This window comes from Perognathus longimembris, chromosome 4, assembly GCF_023159225.1.
Source record: "Perognathus longimembris pacificus isolate PPM17 chromosome 4, ASM2315922v1, whole genome shotgun sequence".
NCBI classification, from domain to species: Eukaryota; Metazoa; Chordata; class Mammalia; order Rodentia; family Heteromyidae; genus Perognathus; species Perognathus longimembris.
The window spans coordinates 29,326,807-29,344,224 of NC_063164.1; the positions used below are offsets into that span (position 1 = coordinate 29,326,807).

Here is a 17,418-nt window from a genome sequence, read left to right on the forward strand (position 1 = left end):
ATGAATCCCTCTCTCGATCCCATTTCTTCGCGGTGGCGGGATAAGTTTCACCGTTCCCTTTGGTTTGGTACAGGAGGAGTGAGCGGAGAAGGTGGAGAGGTGGGGGTGGGCGTCCTCCATAATGGGTTCGGCACTCGACTTCCGGTGGCGGCGAGGAGAATCGCTACCAGCGCGCGGGCTAGCTTTGGCGTCTTATTCTCACCCCGGCGGTGCGTACGGGGACATGGCCGAGTGGGGAGTAACGCTCTTTCATTTACTGATTCCGTGCTAGCGAAGCTCTCCGTTGGTGTGCATTCCTGGTCACCTGGGTTTGGCAGGAACGTCGGACTAAATAAGGCATGTAGTGTCTTTGTGACCAGTACTCGGGAAATGCGGTGGGCCAGTCCTAGGGAAGTTGTCAGTGTTGTAACCCAACCAGCGAGAAAATAAAGCACTCCACAATTAATAAGCCAAATTATGGGAGTTTTTATTTGCAAAGGCCAGCGACTGCACGAGGTGGCGTAGGCTTCCCAAATCATGCAGCCCGGAGACTGCTCAGAGTTAGTCTTTTAAAGACAAAAGCCACATCTTTTCTTGGCAAGCAGTGTGTGGAGGTTTCTTTTCTTTTTTCTTCGCACAGCATGCACATAAGCGAAAATGAGCATTGGTAGTAAGTCTAGACTTGTTTCCTGACTACTGGGAGGGTGGAACATTTTTTTTGGGGGGGGGGGTTCTCACTGCCCGCTGAACATAACGACTGGTGGTTTCTTGTAGAACCCTCTAAGCAGACTGTAGCTCTGGGGTCAGGGGCCTTCTTCCTTGGGGGATAAATGACGTTACTTCTGTTAGGCTTCAGGCTTAAGGACATACCCTACTTCATCGGGTCACTTAAGACCTGACATTTGAACAGTGACTTGAAAGGGCAGATGTTCCAAGTAAAGGCAGCACCCACGGTCTCAACGGTAAGGTAGAAATGCATCTGGCTTAGTTGGAGGACTTGGAAAGAGGGTCTTCAGGAAATATGAGCAGGCCAAGTAGGAGATTGAGAGGCTTGAATTGGGTGCTGTCTCATTACTGCTGTAGTCAGATTTTTACTACATAGAGGCGGCTATTCGACACATTTTCTTTTAAATATACAGGTAAAGGTGAGTGGGAGTGAGTGAAGAAGATCGAGTAAAGTCAAATATTTCTCTTTTAGGAATAAAAGCTTTCCTCTGTAAGGTTTTGAGAATTGAAATAGCACTTCCTGGAAGCATCAAGGAGAGAAATGGTAAGTGTAGAAATCTTGCATGTCATTCATTGTAAGTAGGTGTTTAGAAATTCAGTCACGAGAAATAAAGCTGCAAGGAAAATCAGTAGTAAGATGAATAAATTATAGGTGTACACAATGTAGGATGATTTAAAAAACAAATAAGTAAAATTACTGTTGAGTGTGTTAATATCTTCAATTACAACACATAAAACTCACCATTTTTGAAAAAATAATTGTTAATGAGATAAAGATGGAAAGGAGTTTGAGAAGCAGAATAAGAAAGAAGCAAGTGGGAACATTTAAATGATGTACCTTTGCCCTAGATCTAAGGATAGTAACGAGAACTTGAAGTAGAAGAAAAAGACTAGTTGCCCTTCTACCCAACTCACATCCTACCTTCTTCAGTATGGCTATACATTGACTACTAGATGACTTATGAGTGAGGTCAAATAGTTTTCTTTCTCTGTCTGGACTAGTAAATGAAAGAACAAATAGTTTTCTTTCTCTGTCTGGACTAGTAAATGAAAGAACAAATAGTTTTCTTTCTCTGTCTGGACTAGTAAATGAAAGAACAAATAGTTTTCTTTCTCTGTCTGGACTAGTAAATGAAAGAATATAAAAACTGTGAAAACAATAGGTATTTTTTAAAAAAAAATTGTAATTACCTCTCTAAGTTTTAGACATATGGGGGGTGTTGGTGACACATAACCAGTCTCTAGAAGTTAGTGACACATTAACTGAGTTTTCCAAAATTGGTCACTCTTATATACACAGACCCCAATAAAAGCTTGAAGTATTGGGTCCTCCAGCATAATGCTCCTTCTTAACACTGTCTTGTCTGAAGAGTGCATGTTTGCTTTGCTTTCACTTAGCTATGCTAATGAACACCAAGAACTTTCCATTTCCCCTCAAGTCTCCCAAGCCTGATGACAGAATCCAGAATGGAGAGTGCAGTCTTTATGTACTCATCTTGACCATACAGTTAGGGAACTGATACAGTGCTTATAGTCACCTGAGGAAATTGTATTTATTCTTAAATTGTCTTTCCTTTTTAGTCTGTCACACTGCATACAGATGTAGGTGATATTAAAATAGAAGTCTTCTGTGAGAGGACACCCAGGACATGTGAGGTAAGTGCCATTGTTTACATTTTACACATCAGCTCTTATAACACAATAACCATTTTGAAATCAACTTTCTGTAAAACCACTGTCAGATTTGGCTCCTGCCCATAATCCTAGCTACTCAAGAGGATGTAGTGTGAGATCAGTCAGACAGAGAACTTCACTAATTTCCATCTCCAAAATAACTGGCAAAATCCAGAACTGAGGCATGGTTCAAGTGGTAGAACACCAGCCTAGCAAGTAAAAGGTCTTAAATTCAATCTCTAGTTCTACCTCCCCCCCCCAAAAAAACCCAGTAATTTCGATTTTTTTCTGATGTCTAAAGTAGATCAAAGAGACAGTAGATATTTTTTCAATAATTGCACAGAATGTCCATGATCTTTCTTTTGCTCATTTTCTTCAGTAAATTATTAAGATATTATATATGTGTAAGAGAACTTATGTATAAATAGTTCACCTGGTGAAGTGATAGAATGAAAGGAAGAAGACGCTATCTATATTGAAATAGATAGATAGACAGACAGACAGAACTGTCCATATGTAGCTATCAATATTTGTAAAAGGTGTAGAATTAACCAGAGACATACTTTCTTATAGAGCTAATATTCTGGCTGGGAAAATATTGGGATTGAAAAATTAACACTAAAAGGTGGTAATACCTTGAAGGAAATAAAGTATTGAAAAAAGGAAAACAAAAAGCATTACTTAAAAAAAGAAGGTAGTCAGGTGCCGGTAGCTTACAACTATAATCCTAGCTGAGATCTGAGGATCTCAGTTTGAAAGCCAGTCTGGGGAGGAAAAGTCCATGAAACTGATCTCCACCAAAAAGCGGGAAGTGGAACTATGGTTCAGGTGGTAGATAGAGCATTAGCCTTTTTTTTTTTTTTTCCCCAATCTGGGCCTTGGGCTCTGGGCCTTGGCTTGAGCATTGTCCCTGGCTTCTTTTTTTTTGCTCAAGGCTAGCACTCCACTTCTTGAGCCACAGCGCCACTTCTGGCCATTTTCTATATATGTGGTGCTGGGGAATTGAACCCAGGGCTTCATGTATACAAGGCAAGTACTCTTGCCACTAGGCCATATTCCCAGCCCCAGAGTATTAGCCTTGAGAAAAGGAAAAAAAAAAAAAAAAAAGCTCAGGGACTGTACCCAGGCCTGAGTTTAAGCCATAGGACTGGCTGGCGCGCACACACACACACAAGGCCAATTCTACTCAAAGTATCATACATTCAGTTTAAATATTATTGAAGTATTTAAGCATTACTTATGCATTTACTTTTATTTAAGTATCTTTAAATTTTACTTGCACACTTAAACTGAATGTATGAAAATGTAATACAGAAGATAGGAAGGCATTTCTTTGGAAAGAAACATAAAAAACATTCTAAGCCACGTACTGGTGTCTCACGCCTATAATCCTAGTTGCTCAGGAGGCTGAGATCTGAGGATCATGTTCAAAGACAGCCTGGGCAGGAAAGTCTGGGAGTCCCTTATTTCCAGTGAACCAGCAGAAAAGCAGAAGTGGCTCTGTGACTCAAATGGTAGAGAACTAGCCTTGAGCTGAAGAGCTCAGGGACAGCACCCAGGCCCAGAGTTCAAGCCTCATGACCAATAAAAAAGAACATTCTAGGGCACCAGTGGCTCATGCATATAATCCTAGCTTGCTGCCTAGGAGGGTGAGATCTGGATGATTGTGCTTAGAGGCAAGCCTGGACAGAAAACTTTGTTAGGCGCTATCTGCAAAATTAACCAGCAAAAAGCAGCACTAGAGTTATGACTTAAGTGGTAGAACACTTGCCTACTAAATGTGAGGAGGACAGAGGGAGAGGGGATGTAGGGAGGAAAGGAGGAGGGAGAAGAAAGAAAAGAAATAGAAGCTTCAAAGAAAACCTTCACCTTTTGGATAAATTGTTAAAATGTTGATGAGGTCAACATAGCAAGCAACAGAGAAGGGGTTATAATCTTATGAGATTTAGAGGGGCCTAGGTCATGCAAGGTTTGTTAATTCTTGTTGAAGATATCGTATTTTATTCCAAAACAGAAGAATGCTTTTGAAGGAGTTTTTAGGTAGAAAAATAACATTATCTAAAATAATGCCTAAAATTCATAGTTTAATATGCTGCTGTAGTTTTCAGTTGTTTACCTTAAGTCTGTTTCTACCATTTCTCAATCAGCATTTTTACTCTCTCTAGAACTTCTTGGCTCTTTGTGCCAGTAATTACTACAATGGCTGTATATTTCATAGAAATATCAAGGGTTTCATGGTTCAAACAGGAGATCCAACAGGTAAGTTTTTTCATTAACTAAAATCAAGATCTATTATATGATATATTATATGAAGAGGATAAAAGGATTAAAAAAAATAAAGCATGTGTTGTCTTTATAACAGGCTACCTTACAATAGCAAGAAAACTACAAGCAGAAGTTACTAGCACTTATCCTTAAAATGTTAACTATTAGTAAGGAGGAATTTATTTATTTATTTATTTTTGCTAGTCCTGGGCCTTGGACTCGGGGCCCAAGCACTGTCCCTGGCTTCTTTTTGCTCAAGGCTAGCACTCTACCACTTGAGCCATAGCGCCACTTGTGCTGGCTGTTTTCTGTATATGTGGTGCTGGGGAATTGAACCCAGGGCAAGCACTCTTGCCACTAGGCCATATTCCCAGCCCTGAGGAATTTCTTTTTTTTTTTTTTAATATATTTTTTATTTTAATTGTCTCAGTGAAGAACAGAGGAGTTACATATGTTAGGTAGTGAGTACATTACTTTTCCAACTTGTTACCTCCTCCCTCATTTTTCTCCCACCTTCCCTCCTCCTTTATTACTCCCTCCGAGTTGTACTGTTTACAACATATTGCTGTTGCATTGGTTTGTTCTTTATCCTTTGACTCACAATTTTAATGTTCCCCTTTCCTTCCCTAATTCAGAAAGACATATATAAGATACCCAGGGTACCAGAATCAAATACAGTGACAACAAGAGCTAAATTATAGGGAAGATGAACAGAAGAAAAAAGAAATAATTTCACATCATACTTTTTATGAAGGTGTTTTATCTTTCTAGTCCTTACAATTAAGTTTTGCGCAGTATTTGAGGCCATAACAACTTTTATTTGTACTTCAGACTTATGCTAGGGTCAGAAATATAGTTGTGGTAGAGAACTTGCCTAGCATATGTGAGGCCCTTGGTTTGATATCCCTACAACTGCAATCAGTCATAAAGAGTTATGGCATACAGTGCTCATTAACTTAGAAATTGGACCATTTCTCAAGTTTAATTAAATCTTTTTTGTTTTTCTTGTTTTATAATATAGGTACTGGAAGAGGAGGTAGCAGTATCTGGGGCAAGAAGTTTGAGGATGAGTACAGTGAATACCTTAAGGTATATATATATCTCAGTGCTTCAGAAGGTCATTTTCTGTTGTCTAATTATACTTGGAAATTAATACACATGTTATAATGACATTATTACTAAGTGGGTATAATTTTTTATAGTGCTTCACACTCAATAAAATGACGCCAGGGAGAAAATGTAAATGGCATATTTACCCCAAGATATGTACCATCACCTGGATCTTGATACTAAAGTGAGCTCTTGAGTCTAACCTGAAATTTTAGTAATGAATCACTGGCCTTCTTTGAAAGGCAGGGGAGAAACGACTCTTTCCTACCTCCTGGTTGCAGTATTTATTGCCCAGGCAGTTAGTGTGACATCCTCACTGGAAAACAGTCTAAGAAAAGTGACTGGGGACCTGGTTTAAGTAGTGGAGCACTTGCTAGGTCCCACATTCAGTACTGTACCCCTCCCCCCACTCTAAAAGGAAAGAATTAAGCAGCTAGGCACTGGTGGCTCATGCCTATAATCTAACTACTTGGTGGGCTAAGATCCAAGAATCACCCATTCAAGGCTTATCTGAGCAGAAAATGGTTAAGACTCTAATCTCCATTAACCATCAAAAAGTCAGACATGTAGGTGTGGCTCAAGTGGTACAACACCAGCCTAAGTGAAACAAAGAGACTCAGTTCTAGGCCCAGCTCGACACACATGCCCGCACCAAAAAAGGCCAAGGCTTCTGTGGCTCACACCTTAATCATTGCTATTCAGTATGCTAAGATCTGAGGATTGCAATTCAAAGCCAGCACGCAAGCTCATAAGATGCTTATCTCTAATTAACTACACACACACAATATGAAATGGAGCTCTAGCTCAAGTGGTAGAGTTCCAGCTTTGAGCTGAAAAAGCTAAAGGATAACACTCAGGCCCTGAGTTCAAGCCCTAGAAATGGCAGGGAAAAAAAAAGTAGCAACTATTACGAGGCAAATGAATCTCGAAACATAATAGTATTAAATGTAAGAAGCATTTACCAGAAGATGAAAATTGTATTGAATTTTGAATTATTCAGAAATTACCTAAAGAAAATAAGTCATTTCTAGGCAGGTATAACTGTTATAAAGGGTTATATCTTGACAGTGCTGAGCTAATAAAGAGGAATCAATATACATACCCAACAATTTAGTAAATATTATTGTTTTTTTCTTTCTGTTTATGTGGTATTAAGGAATAGAACCCAACGCTTCATGCCTGCTAGGCAAGCACACTACCACTAAGCCACTTCCCAGCCCTGTTAATTCTTTTTTCCTGTGCCAATCCCAGGGCTTAAACTCAAGGTCTCATACTCCTTCAGCTTGCTTGCTTGCTTGGCAGGTGCTCTGCCCCTTGAGCCATGTCTCTAGCTCTGATTTTTGTTTTGTTTCGGTTCGTTTTGCCAGTCCTGGGGCTTGAACTCAGGGCCTGAGCACTATCCCTGGCTTCTTTTGCTCAAGGCTAACACTCTACCACTTGAGCCACAGCGCCACTTCTGGCTTTTCCTATATATGTGGTGCTGAGGAATTGCACCCAGGGCTTCAAGTATGTAAGGCAAGCACTCTACCACTAGGCCATATTCCCAGCCCTTTTAAACTCAGGGTCTTGCACTCTTGCTTGGCAATTTTGTGTGTGTGTGTGTGTGTGTGTGTGTGTGTGTGTGTGTGTGTGTCAAGGCTGGTGATCGCCACACCTCGCCTTCTGGCTTTTTGTTGGTGAATTGAAGAATCTTCTGGACTTTTCTGTTTGAGCTAGCTTCAAACTGCAATCTTCAGATCTCAGCCTCCTGAGTAGCTACTAGTACCCAGCATATGCATGTATGTATATATGTATATGTGTGTGTGTGCGTGTATAACATTTGATTGGTAGTCATGTTTTTATTTATTTAGAGATGGGGTCTTATTGTGTAGCTTAGGTTGATCTCAGTCTCATAGTCCTCCTTCATCAGCCTCCCAAATGATGGGATTACAAGAATGCACTACCACACCCAACTAGTAATCATCTTTTAGGGAAATACCGAAACACTGATCTTTGTTGTTGCTCCACCTCTGTAATTTGTGCAGTTAGTGTCACCTAATGAACAACTAACAGCAAAGTAATCAGTGGAGTCACATTTATTTTTATTTGGCCATGTCTATATCACAGCTCAATTATGCCTTCAGTCAGTAAAGTCCTTTAGTACACAGTTCCTTATAAACAGGTTGTGTCATAATATTAAGGATAAATAAGATGGCTGGGTGCTAGTGGCTCACACCTGGCAATCCTAGCTACTCAGGACACTGAAATTTGAGGATTACAGTTCAAAGCCAGTTTGGGCAGAAAAGTCCTTGTGACTTTTTTCCAAGTAATCACCTAAAAACCAGAAATGGAGCTATGGCTCAAAGTGGTAAAGCTCTAGCTTTGAATAAAAAAGCTTAGGGACAGTGTCTAAGTCCTGAGTTCAAGCCCCAGTATCAACTAAAAAATAATAGATAAACTCATGTAAAATAGGTGTGATATAAGACCTTCCTTAGATCTTCTAGGTCTGAGGTTATAAAACTAAACTGATTGTGTATGAGAGGGAAAAACAGGTACATTCTCTGGCTCTTAATTAAGAAAAATGTTCTGATATCATTGGACGAGATACCCTATTGACATTGCTAGAATCCAACTCTGCCCAGTGTTTATATTTTGTCAGTTGTTAGTTTACTGTTATGTGGATGAACATCTTCATCCACATAGACTCCTGAAGTAGCCCAACCTCCCTTGTTTTTCAGATAAAGAAACTAGCAAGAGTCCAGTATATGAGACGAGATTATGGGAATATTGATTTTGTTGCCTGATGGTTTTATGCCAGCACACTATTCCTTAATAAAAATGTAAGGATTGTTTCTGTTATACATTGGTATTGCTACAAGTGTTTGGCTGTACTTCTCTAAAGTGGAAATGCAATTTATAGTATTTAATATGTAAACAATTTACGCACAAGTTTTTCAGGTATAAAAGACAATACAGACACTGAATATTTGGGGTTTTGTTTTTGGTTTGTTTTCTGTTTTGGTTTTGGTGCTGGGTATTGAACCCAGGGCCTCGCACATGCTATGCAAGTGCTTTTACCACTGAGTGACCTCAGCCCAAAGAGAAGCTAGCTGAATGTTTTCTTGATTCCTTAAATATTGGGAAGGTAAAATGCATGTCCTTGTTTCATTCCTAAATTGGGAAACATAGTTAAATTGATGCTTTGGTCTGTCTTTTTCAGCACAATGTAAGAGGGGTTGTATCTATGGCAAATAATGGCCCAAATACCAATGGATCTCAGTTTTTCATCACCTATGGCAAACAGCCACATTTGGATATGAAATATACAGTATTTGGAAAGTGAGTATTTCACTTATGGTTTCTTTGGTATGTCACTGCATATACACGGTGGTAGTATTGAAAAGAGGAGTATAAATACGTTCCTGGTGTTTGAGAGCAACACTTCTCAGCCTTGTGGCCATGAGGAAGTTATAACCTTGGCACCTCATTTTCTTGTTTTACAATCAGTAGTAATACATGCTTTCATTAAGAATAGCATTTGGTCCGGGAGCCAGTGTCTTATTCCTGTATGCCTAGCTACTCAGGAGGCTGAGATCTCTGAGTATAGAGGTTGGAAGCCAGCCCAGGCAGGAAAGTCGCTTATCTCCAATTAACCACCAAAAAGCCAGAAATGGAGTTGGCCTTTAGTACTAAAGCTCAGGGTAAGCACCCAGCCTGAGTTCAATCCCCAGGACTAGCACACGCATAAAAAATTGCATTTGGCCTAGATATAGGGATTGATTTACATCTGTAATTCCAGATCCTCATAAGGAAAGATTGGAAAGACTGTTGTTCAAGGTCAGCCAGGGCAAAATAAATGAATAAAAAGTTAATGAGAATACTTCCTTTAAAGTAACAGTTGGTTGAGGTGACATGCCTGTAATACAGCTGCATGGGAAGTATAGTGGGAGAAATAGTGCTGGCTCTGGCTCAGACAAAAACCACCAGACCAGAACGAAACAGTAACTAGGGGCTAGGGGCTTAAGTGGCTAAGTATTTGACTAACAGCAGGCCCTTAATGTAGCCACACCTTGCCCACAAGGAAGGAAAGGATATGATGTTTTTCTCACATAGATACACTGCACCCTCAATAAAATCAGGGTTATGGGAGTAAGAAAGAATGGATTTTAGGGAGATGTTCCACAATCTCTGCCAAATTTTACATTGAAAGCATTCTTCCTGAGAGCTGTTTTTCTCAAATTACGGGAAGTAAATATGTTCAATAAATACTAGTCCTCCTCAGTAATCCCAAAAAACACAATTCTATGGAATGGGTTTTTTGAAACGGGCTCTGACTATGTAGCCTACATTGGTTTTAAACTCAGTTCTAGGCCTGTGTCTGGCTAGAGTTTGTTTAATTTAGATGTTAAAGTAGCTTAAAGAAATCTAGCTTTTAAAATTGTTCCATATAAATACGTTATACATTATTATTAATAAATTAAGAAAATATTAGCACAACTAATAATCTATTTTTGGCAGGTGCCAGTCCTAGGACTTGAACTCAGGGCCTGGGTGCTAACACTAGTGCTATACCTCATAACCCATAGCTCCACTTCCAGCTTTTTGGTAGTTTTTATTGGACATAAGAGTGCCATAGACTTTCCTAACTGGCTGGCAAGCCTTTGTCCTCAGATCTCAGCCTCCTGAGTAGCTAGGATTATAGACTTGAACCACCCATGCCCACCCTAAAAATCTTATGTGTATGCTGATAATCCCTGTTCTCTTTCATTTTCTCCTGGCCAATTCTGGCAAAGTTAGCCAGACCCTATCTTAAAAACCACATAATTGAACAAGGGGACTGGGAACATTCTCAAGTGGCAGGGTACTTTCCTCTAGCTGGCTATTTCGCTACCGTTTGTAGCTTCTGTTACTATATGGATGCTACAGAGTACAATTTTAGCACTTTGGTGGGAATGTTGCTACCTCTTCATGACTAATGGTATAAATAGGAAGTTTTAATTTCTGAATTTTAACCCATGTCTGTGGCAGAAACTCCAATCATTATGTTGTATATTCAACTGGAGAATTCAAAGAACAGAAAGACATGGTCCTTTCTTTTTGAAACTATAATTTCTTCTATAGTTGCTTTTAAACTTTTTATTAAGTAGTTGTATAAAGAGGTTACCGTTCTATAAGTCAGATTATGAGTACAGTGCATCCTGATCAGTGCTACTCCTTCCATCATTTTCCTCCATTTCCCCCTCCCGTCCCTACCCTCAAGTTACACAATTCAATTTTTAGGTAATGTGCAGTGAATATAATGACAGCATTTGTTCCCCCTTCATCCCTTTTTTTCGTATTATATTTCAGTCTGAGAAAATTGTCATATTTTGCACTGCTTCTCTTTCAGAGTGATAGATGGTCTGGAGACTCTGGATGAGTTAGAGAAGTTACCAGTAAATGAGAAGACATACCGACCTCTTAATGATGTGCACATTAAGGATATAACCATTCATGCCAACCCATTTGCTCAGTAGCTGGAATAGCCAGGGCAATGCCTGGCAAACTGTTCCTGGGAACACACCCATTGTGGTTTACCCAGTTTGAAGCATGTCAGAGACATGTCATCATGCTCATTTATAGGGAAGATCATCTGTAAGCTGTTTCATACCAGAGGGCGCCCAACAGCTTCTTTCCTTATTCTTTTTTTTTTTTTTTCAATGGTGCTGGTCCTGGGGCTTGCCTGAGCTCTGGGCCTGGCTGCTGTCCTTTGAGCTTTTGTGCTCAAGGCTAGGGCTCTACCACTAGAGCCACAGCTCCCTTTCTGGTTTTTGGTGGCTAACTGGAGATAAGAAACTTTTCTGCCTGGAACAGAACACTTTCAAAGAGTTTATACTTAAGGCCTTTACCTTGCCAGACTAGTTCTATACCGCTTGAACCATGCCTCCAGCTCTGCTTTTTGTTGGTTATTTTTGGAGGGAATTCTCTTGGGTTTTTCTACTTGGATTGGCCTTGGACTTTGCTCTTCTAGATTGCTGTCTCCTGATAGGATTACAGATGTGAGCCAACAGTACCCAGCCTAATTAATGTTTTGGTTCTTTTATCTCCAGTCTGAGATAGCTTGTGTCCTCTTGTTACCATTTATACTTTCCACTAAACTAAAGTCCTTGTTAGACCAATGACTTCACATTTTGTTTCATCATGCTAGTCATTTTGGTTTGTAAAATTATAGCTACTTTTTGGCCAAAGTTTGTCTTGCCAGTTCTTATAACTCATCTTCTCTAAACAGCTTTTGTTGTTTTGTTTTAACTGCCAATACAGGTGCTTCAACTAAGGGCCCTCAAGCTCTTGCTCAGTTTGCTTTACCACTTGCTCTACTAACTTGAGCCATCCCACCAGCCTTGGCTTTTTGCTGGTTAATTGGAGGTTAATTGGAGTCTTGTGTAATTTGCTACCTGAGCTGACTTCAAACCACATTCCTCAGCCTGCTGAGTATATAGGATTACTGGTATAAGCTCCTGGAACCTAGCTAGTGTCTTTTTGAGATCATTCTTGAGGGGCCTTTACCAGTGTTTTTGTATTTACTGGCATTTCCCCAAATTTTATTCTAAACTCTTCCGTGTGTGTGTGTGTGTGTATTTTATTCTAAACTCTTCCGTGTGTGTGTGTGTGTGTGTGTGTGTGTGTGTGTGTGTGTTCCCTGTCCCTGTCCATCTATCCCCCAATCCTGGGGCTTGAATAAGGGCCTGGGTGCTGTCCCTGAGCTTTTTTGCTCAAGGCTGGTGGTTTAGCTCTTGAGCCCAGCTTTACTTCCTGCTTTTTGTAGCTAATAGGAAGTGAGAATCACTTGACTTTCCTGCCTGGGCTTGCTTCAAACAGCAATCCTCAGATTTCAGCATCCTGAGTATATAGGTTTACAGGCATATAAGCCACTAGTACCCAGCTCCATTTCTTTTTTTCATGGTGCCAATATGATGACTTGTGTAGGTTCTTTAGAGCTTATTCCTACAAGGTCTTCCTTAGAGTTGCATGGCTGCCATTTGTTTTGCTCTAGCCACCACCCTAGTGCTTTCTCCTTTAGTCTTTACAATCATTATCAGCTTGGGCCACCTGGCCTGGCTGAGGGATATGTCCTTAATACCTTGTAGCAACTTGTCATGTGCCCAAACCACAAAAAGTTTCCTCCTCCCAAACAGCCCTCTCAGTATTTTTCCATTGATGCACCAAAAAAGCCTCTGTAAGCAGTGATGAACTCTAGCTTCTCTTGGAGAAACCTCTGCAGATTTCTCTTCCCAAAAGACCTGTGCTGACCTTGAACCTTCTCTCTTTCTCTCCATGCCCTTTTCAGTGTGATGTTCTGCTCAGCTAAAGGAAGGTGTACTGGTTGCCCATATTGGGCTTAGTGCTGTGTTCAGGAAGGTCCAGGTCCAGATCAATGATTTCTCACTGCTTAGAGTTGTCTGGTTCACGTGTAGAACACTAGTGATTGGGTGTTAATACTTTACTCTGTATAAATTAACAGAAGGTGTAACTACTAAAAAAACTAAAATGATGAGAAGCCTGTTTTTCTTCTCTTTGTAAGGAGCATAATATAATTACATATCTAGGCCATAACCCTCCGGCTGGCCACCTTTTTGTTGAGTAAGCCTGTTTATTTTTATATATATATTTTTTTTGCCAGTTCTGGGGCTTGAACTCAGGGCCTGAGCACTGTCCCTGGCTTCTTTTTGCTCAAGGCTGGCACTCTGCCACTTGAGCCACAGTGCCACTTCCGGCTTTTTCTATATATGTGGTGCTGATGAATCGAACCCAGGGCTTCATGTATACGAGGTGGCACTTTACCACTAGGCCATATTCCCAGCCCAGTAATCCTGTTTATATTTACATGTTGTCTCTATTTTCTCTTGACTTCTTTACCCCGCAACTGAGGGACAAGAGACCCAATGGCCTACATGTCTTAAAATATTTATTCTCATAAGAGAATTTAAGAAAAGAGTTGATTTAGAGTAAATTCTCAAGTTGCCAGGTAAGAGCTGGGAGTATAACTTAAAGAGGGAACACATGTGTCCGAGCTGCATGATAGTCATGGTTTCACACGACCTGCCCACCCTTATTTTTATTATGTGTGCTAATAAAATATCTTTAAAATAAGCAAAGAAAACTGGGCTCTTGCCTGTAATTCCAAGACTGAAGAGGCTGAAGCTGACTCAGGGTACTCACACACACTGTTACAGGGTTTGAGGGAGGGGAGTCCCCGTCCCTCCAAGAGTCTATCACTCAGAGACAGTCTTAAGCAAAAAGATGGATTTATTGGGGAAGTAAAAAGTGAATTGACCAGCCAGGGACACAGCACAGACTTGGGAGCTGAACTGCGACAGTGAAAAGTGGGCTGACTGGCCAGGGACACAGTGCAGACACAGGAGCTGCCACCGTGACCCCGAGCAGTCCTCAAATTGGGGTTTATAAAGGTAAAAGCATAGCACAGATGTAGGGGGTTGACAGGGGGTAGAGCAAGCAACAAACAAGTTAAGCCACTTACAGAAGCAGAATTTTGGGGGTCAGGTTGACATAATAATCAAGATGCAGTCAGCTCTACTCCCCCCCAACATTTCCTACTATGTTTCCCTAATCAAGATGGAGTCAGCTGTAGTCCCTACAACAACACTAAGTATTCTACCAAAAGACACATCCCCAGTCCCTAGTGTATGATTTTATATATTTTCTACTACATTTGGAATTAATACGTGAGAATGTTTTTTAAAAATAAATTATTATAAGGGTGATTTACAGAGGGGGTTACAGTTACATAAATCAGGCAATGAATACTTTTTAAAATTTCTTCCAGTCCTGAGAACTCTCGGCCTGTGCTCCTGAGTTTTTGCTCAAGAGTAGCACTGAATCAATTGAACCATCACATCGCACCACTCCTGGCTCTTTCTGTGATGAATTGAAGAGTCTCAGACTTTCATGCCCAGCCTGGCCTCGAACCATGATCCTCAGGTCTCAGCCTCCCTGCCTAGTTTACCTTTTTTCCCTCCTGTCCCTACCCATAAGTTGTGGCTTGTGAGCATAATGTCTAGTGACTACCACTGCCCACTGCTACTGAGGATTTTTTTTTTCTTGTCAGTCATGGGCCTTGAACTCAGGATTTTCTTTTTCTTTCTTTTTTTTTGCCAGTCTTGGGGCTTGGACTCAGGGCCTGAGCACTGTCCCTGGCTTCCTTTTTGCTCAAGGCTAGTACTCTACCACTTGAGCCACAGCTCCCTTCTGGACTTTTCTATTTATGTGTTTCTAAGGAACCAACCCAGGGCTTCATGCATGTGAGGCAAGCACTCTACCGCTAAGCCATATTCCCTGTCCTACTCAGGATTTTTTTTTTTTTTTTTTTTTTGGCCAGTCCTGGGGCTTGGACTCAGGGCCTGAGCACTGTCCCTGGCTTCTTTTTGCTCAAGGCTAGCACTCTACCACTTGAGCCACAGCGCCACTTCTGGCCATTTTCTGTATATGTGGTGCTGGGGAATCAAACCCAGGGCCTCATGCATATGAGGCAAGCACTCTTGCCACTAGGCCATATCCCCAGCCCTCAGGATTATTATTTTTTTTTAAGTGACCAAGTAGATAAGGTGTCAGGATCAGCAATTTGTTAAGTCAGATGGTTATTATTCAAAAGTTGTTTCCTGAATATGCTTGTTCCTTCTTAAGGATCTCCAATTTTTTCACTGTTAAAAAGCAAAAATAGCTGGGTATGTGTGGTTCTTGCCTGTAATCTACTACCCTAACTCAGTAAATTGGAATGTCCTGTTCCACCTGTAGACCTGAGATTTCATGGTTCCAAAACAGTGCAGGCAGACAAATGCCAGGTGCTAACCAGTAAAAATCTGTAAGTGGAGGTGGCTCAGGTGGCAGAACACTATCCTTGGACAAAAAACTGAACAAGAGCTTCAAATCCCTGAGTTTGAGCCTCAGAACTAGTACAAAAAAACCAACAAAATTCAGATTTTGGGTTTTTCTGCGGACTCAAATGGATTTTAGTGTCTTGAAAGATGATATTAGGATGTGGAAAGTTGCTGGTTAGAACATCACTTTTGGTGGCTCAAACCTTAATCCCGACTTCTTAAAACTATAAACTGAGGATCTGAGTATAGATGAAACCAGCCCTGGGCAGAAAAACCGAGGAGAATCCATATCCAATTAACCAGTAAAAAGGTTGGAGGTGTGACTTGTAGTAGAGTGCTACCTGTGAGCAAAAAAAGCAGAGCAAGAGCCTGAGGCTGTGAGTTCAAGCCTTGATACCAGTACAAAAATCAAACACTATTCAAGGGCTAACACCTGGACGATAGGAGAAAATTATATCCCCCAAATAAAGACTACCCTAGGCAGCTCAGGATTCAGAGGCACTATGGAAAGAAATGTAGATGCAGGAGACAGTGTTCACGAAAGCAATGTGCTGAGTGTATTTTTGTCATCCATTGTCTGTTTTCTTCCTTGGGGTAGCAATCTGTTTGTTAATTCCTGTAATTCTTTAGACAAACATAGCATTTCCCTACAGATTAAACATTCCACTTAATTTTTTGGACATTTTTTGGCTTGTCTTTTAAAAGTATACAAGAGAAAATGTAATTAAAATATTAAGATATTCCTAAATTCTCTTCTGAATTCAATCTTGTAATGGCCTTTTTTTTTTCTTTTGCTGGTCCTGGGGCTTGAACTCTGGGCCTGGGTGCTGTCCCAGAGCTTTTGTGCTCAAGGCTTGAGCCACAGTTCCATTTCTGGCTTTTTTTGTAATTTATCAGAGATCAGGGCCTTCCCAACTTTCCCACCTGGGCTGACTTCCAACAGCAATCCTCAGATCTCAGCTTCCAGAGTAGCTAGGATTAAAGGTGGGAACCATCCCACCCCCACCGCCCTAGTAATGCCTTTTGAGTCATTTTCCCACACTCCTACCTTTAAGTAAATAACAGGCCAACCCTTGCTCACATTTGATGCTATCTGAACACCAGCTAGGTGTCTCTAGCTCTGAAAAAAATACCTAAAGATTACTGATGAAGTGTGTCAGAGCATCAGTGTTTACTAGTTCCTTTTCCTTAAACTGATTTAAGTTAGTGTATTAGCCTTCAAGTGGTTTTCTTTTGAATTAACACGTGAAACCTGTGGCTCAAGCTCGTAAGGTACTCTAGAGGCTAAAGTCAGATTATCAAGGTTTAAAGCCAAGCAGAGCAGGAAAAGCCCTTGAGATTCTGATCTCCAATTAACCCCAAAAAGCCTGAAGAGGAGCTGAGGCTCTATAGCTGGAGTGCTGGATAAGCACTGTGCAGGATAAGCCCCTGTGCTGGATAAGGGCCCAGGCTTGGGAATACCCGTAGGCATCGGGGGGAAAACAACTTTCCCAGGAGCAATTTGCAAAGTAAATGAAGGGTTAAATGAAAACGACTCTGTTCTGAGGTGTTAGCCTGTTTGTGTCTACATCAAAATATAAATGACCCTGAGCATGCTTAAGATTCAGGAAATGGTTTGTTTGTGCTAAAGCTGTTGAGCTGCCAATTCTTTAACAACCCTAAAGCCAGACTCCCTACAGCGCTTGTAAATTCCTAGAACAAAGCTGTCTTCAAGTCAAGCTACTCTGTGCTGTGCAGGGCCTTGGGAAGGACTGCACTAAGTATGAGATAAAAGGACATTAAAAACAGAGCCAGACTGTCAATCACCCCA

General features: G+C 40.8%; 1 protein-coding gene across 3 annotated transcripts; it reads left to right on the forward strand.

Moving 5' to 3' along the window:
* The first annotated feature begins 166 nt into the window (after window positions 1-166).
* Window positions 167-12,343, forward strand: Ppil3 (peptidylprolyl isomerase like 3). 3 transcript variants are annotated; one of them, XM_048345001.1, is made up of 7 exons: window positions 167-209; window positions 1,178-1,249; window positions 2,287-2,361; window positions 4,545-4,638; window positions 5,666-5,733; window positions 8,954-9,072; window positions 11,123-12,343. In XM_048345001.1, exons 2-7 carry the CDS (start codon window positions 1,247-1,249, stop codon window positions 11,247-11,249), a joined length of 486 nt encoding a protein of 161 aa, XP_048200958.1. In that variant the 5' UTR covers window positions 167-209; window positions 1,178-1,246; the 3' UTR covers window positions 11,250-12,343. The 3 variants fall into 3 exon arrangements, with proteins under 3 accessions (XP_048200958.1, XP_048200955.1, XP_048200956.1); XM_048344998.1 differs by lacking the exon at window positions 167-209 and adding an exon at window positions 409-593; XM_048344999.1 differs by lacking the exon at window positions 167-209 and adding an exon at window positions 444-539.
* The last annotated feature ends 5,075 nt before the right edge of the window (window positions 12,344-17,418 follow it).

Bases quoted from the DNA above. Each gene is read 5' to 3' on its own strand.
- Ppil3 (XM_048345001.1), top strand. The intron at 4,639-5,665 runs GTAAGTTTTTTC...TTTATAATATAG, and splicing joins TCAAACAGGAGATCCAACAG to GTACTGGAAGAGGAGGTAGC. The intron at 5,734-8,953 runs GTATATATATAT...TGTCTTTTTCAG, and splicing joins AGTACAGTGAATACCTTAAG to CACAATGTAAGAGGGGTTGT.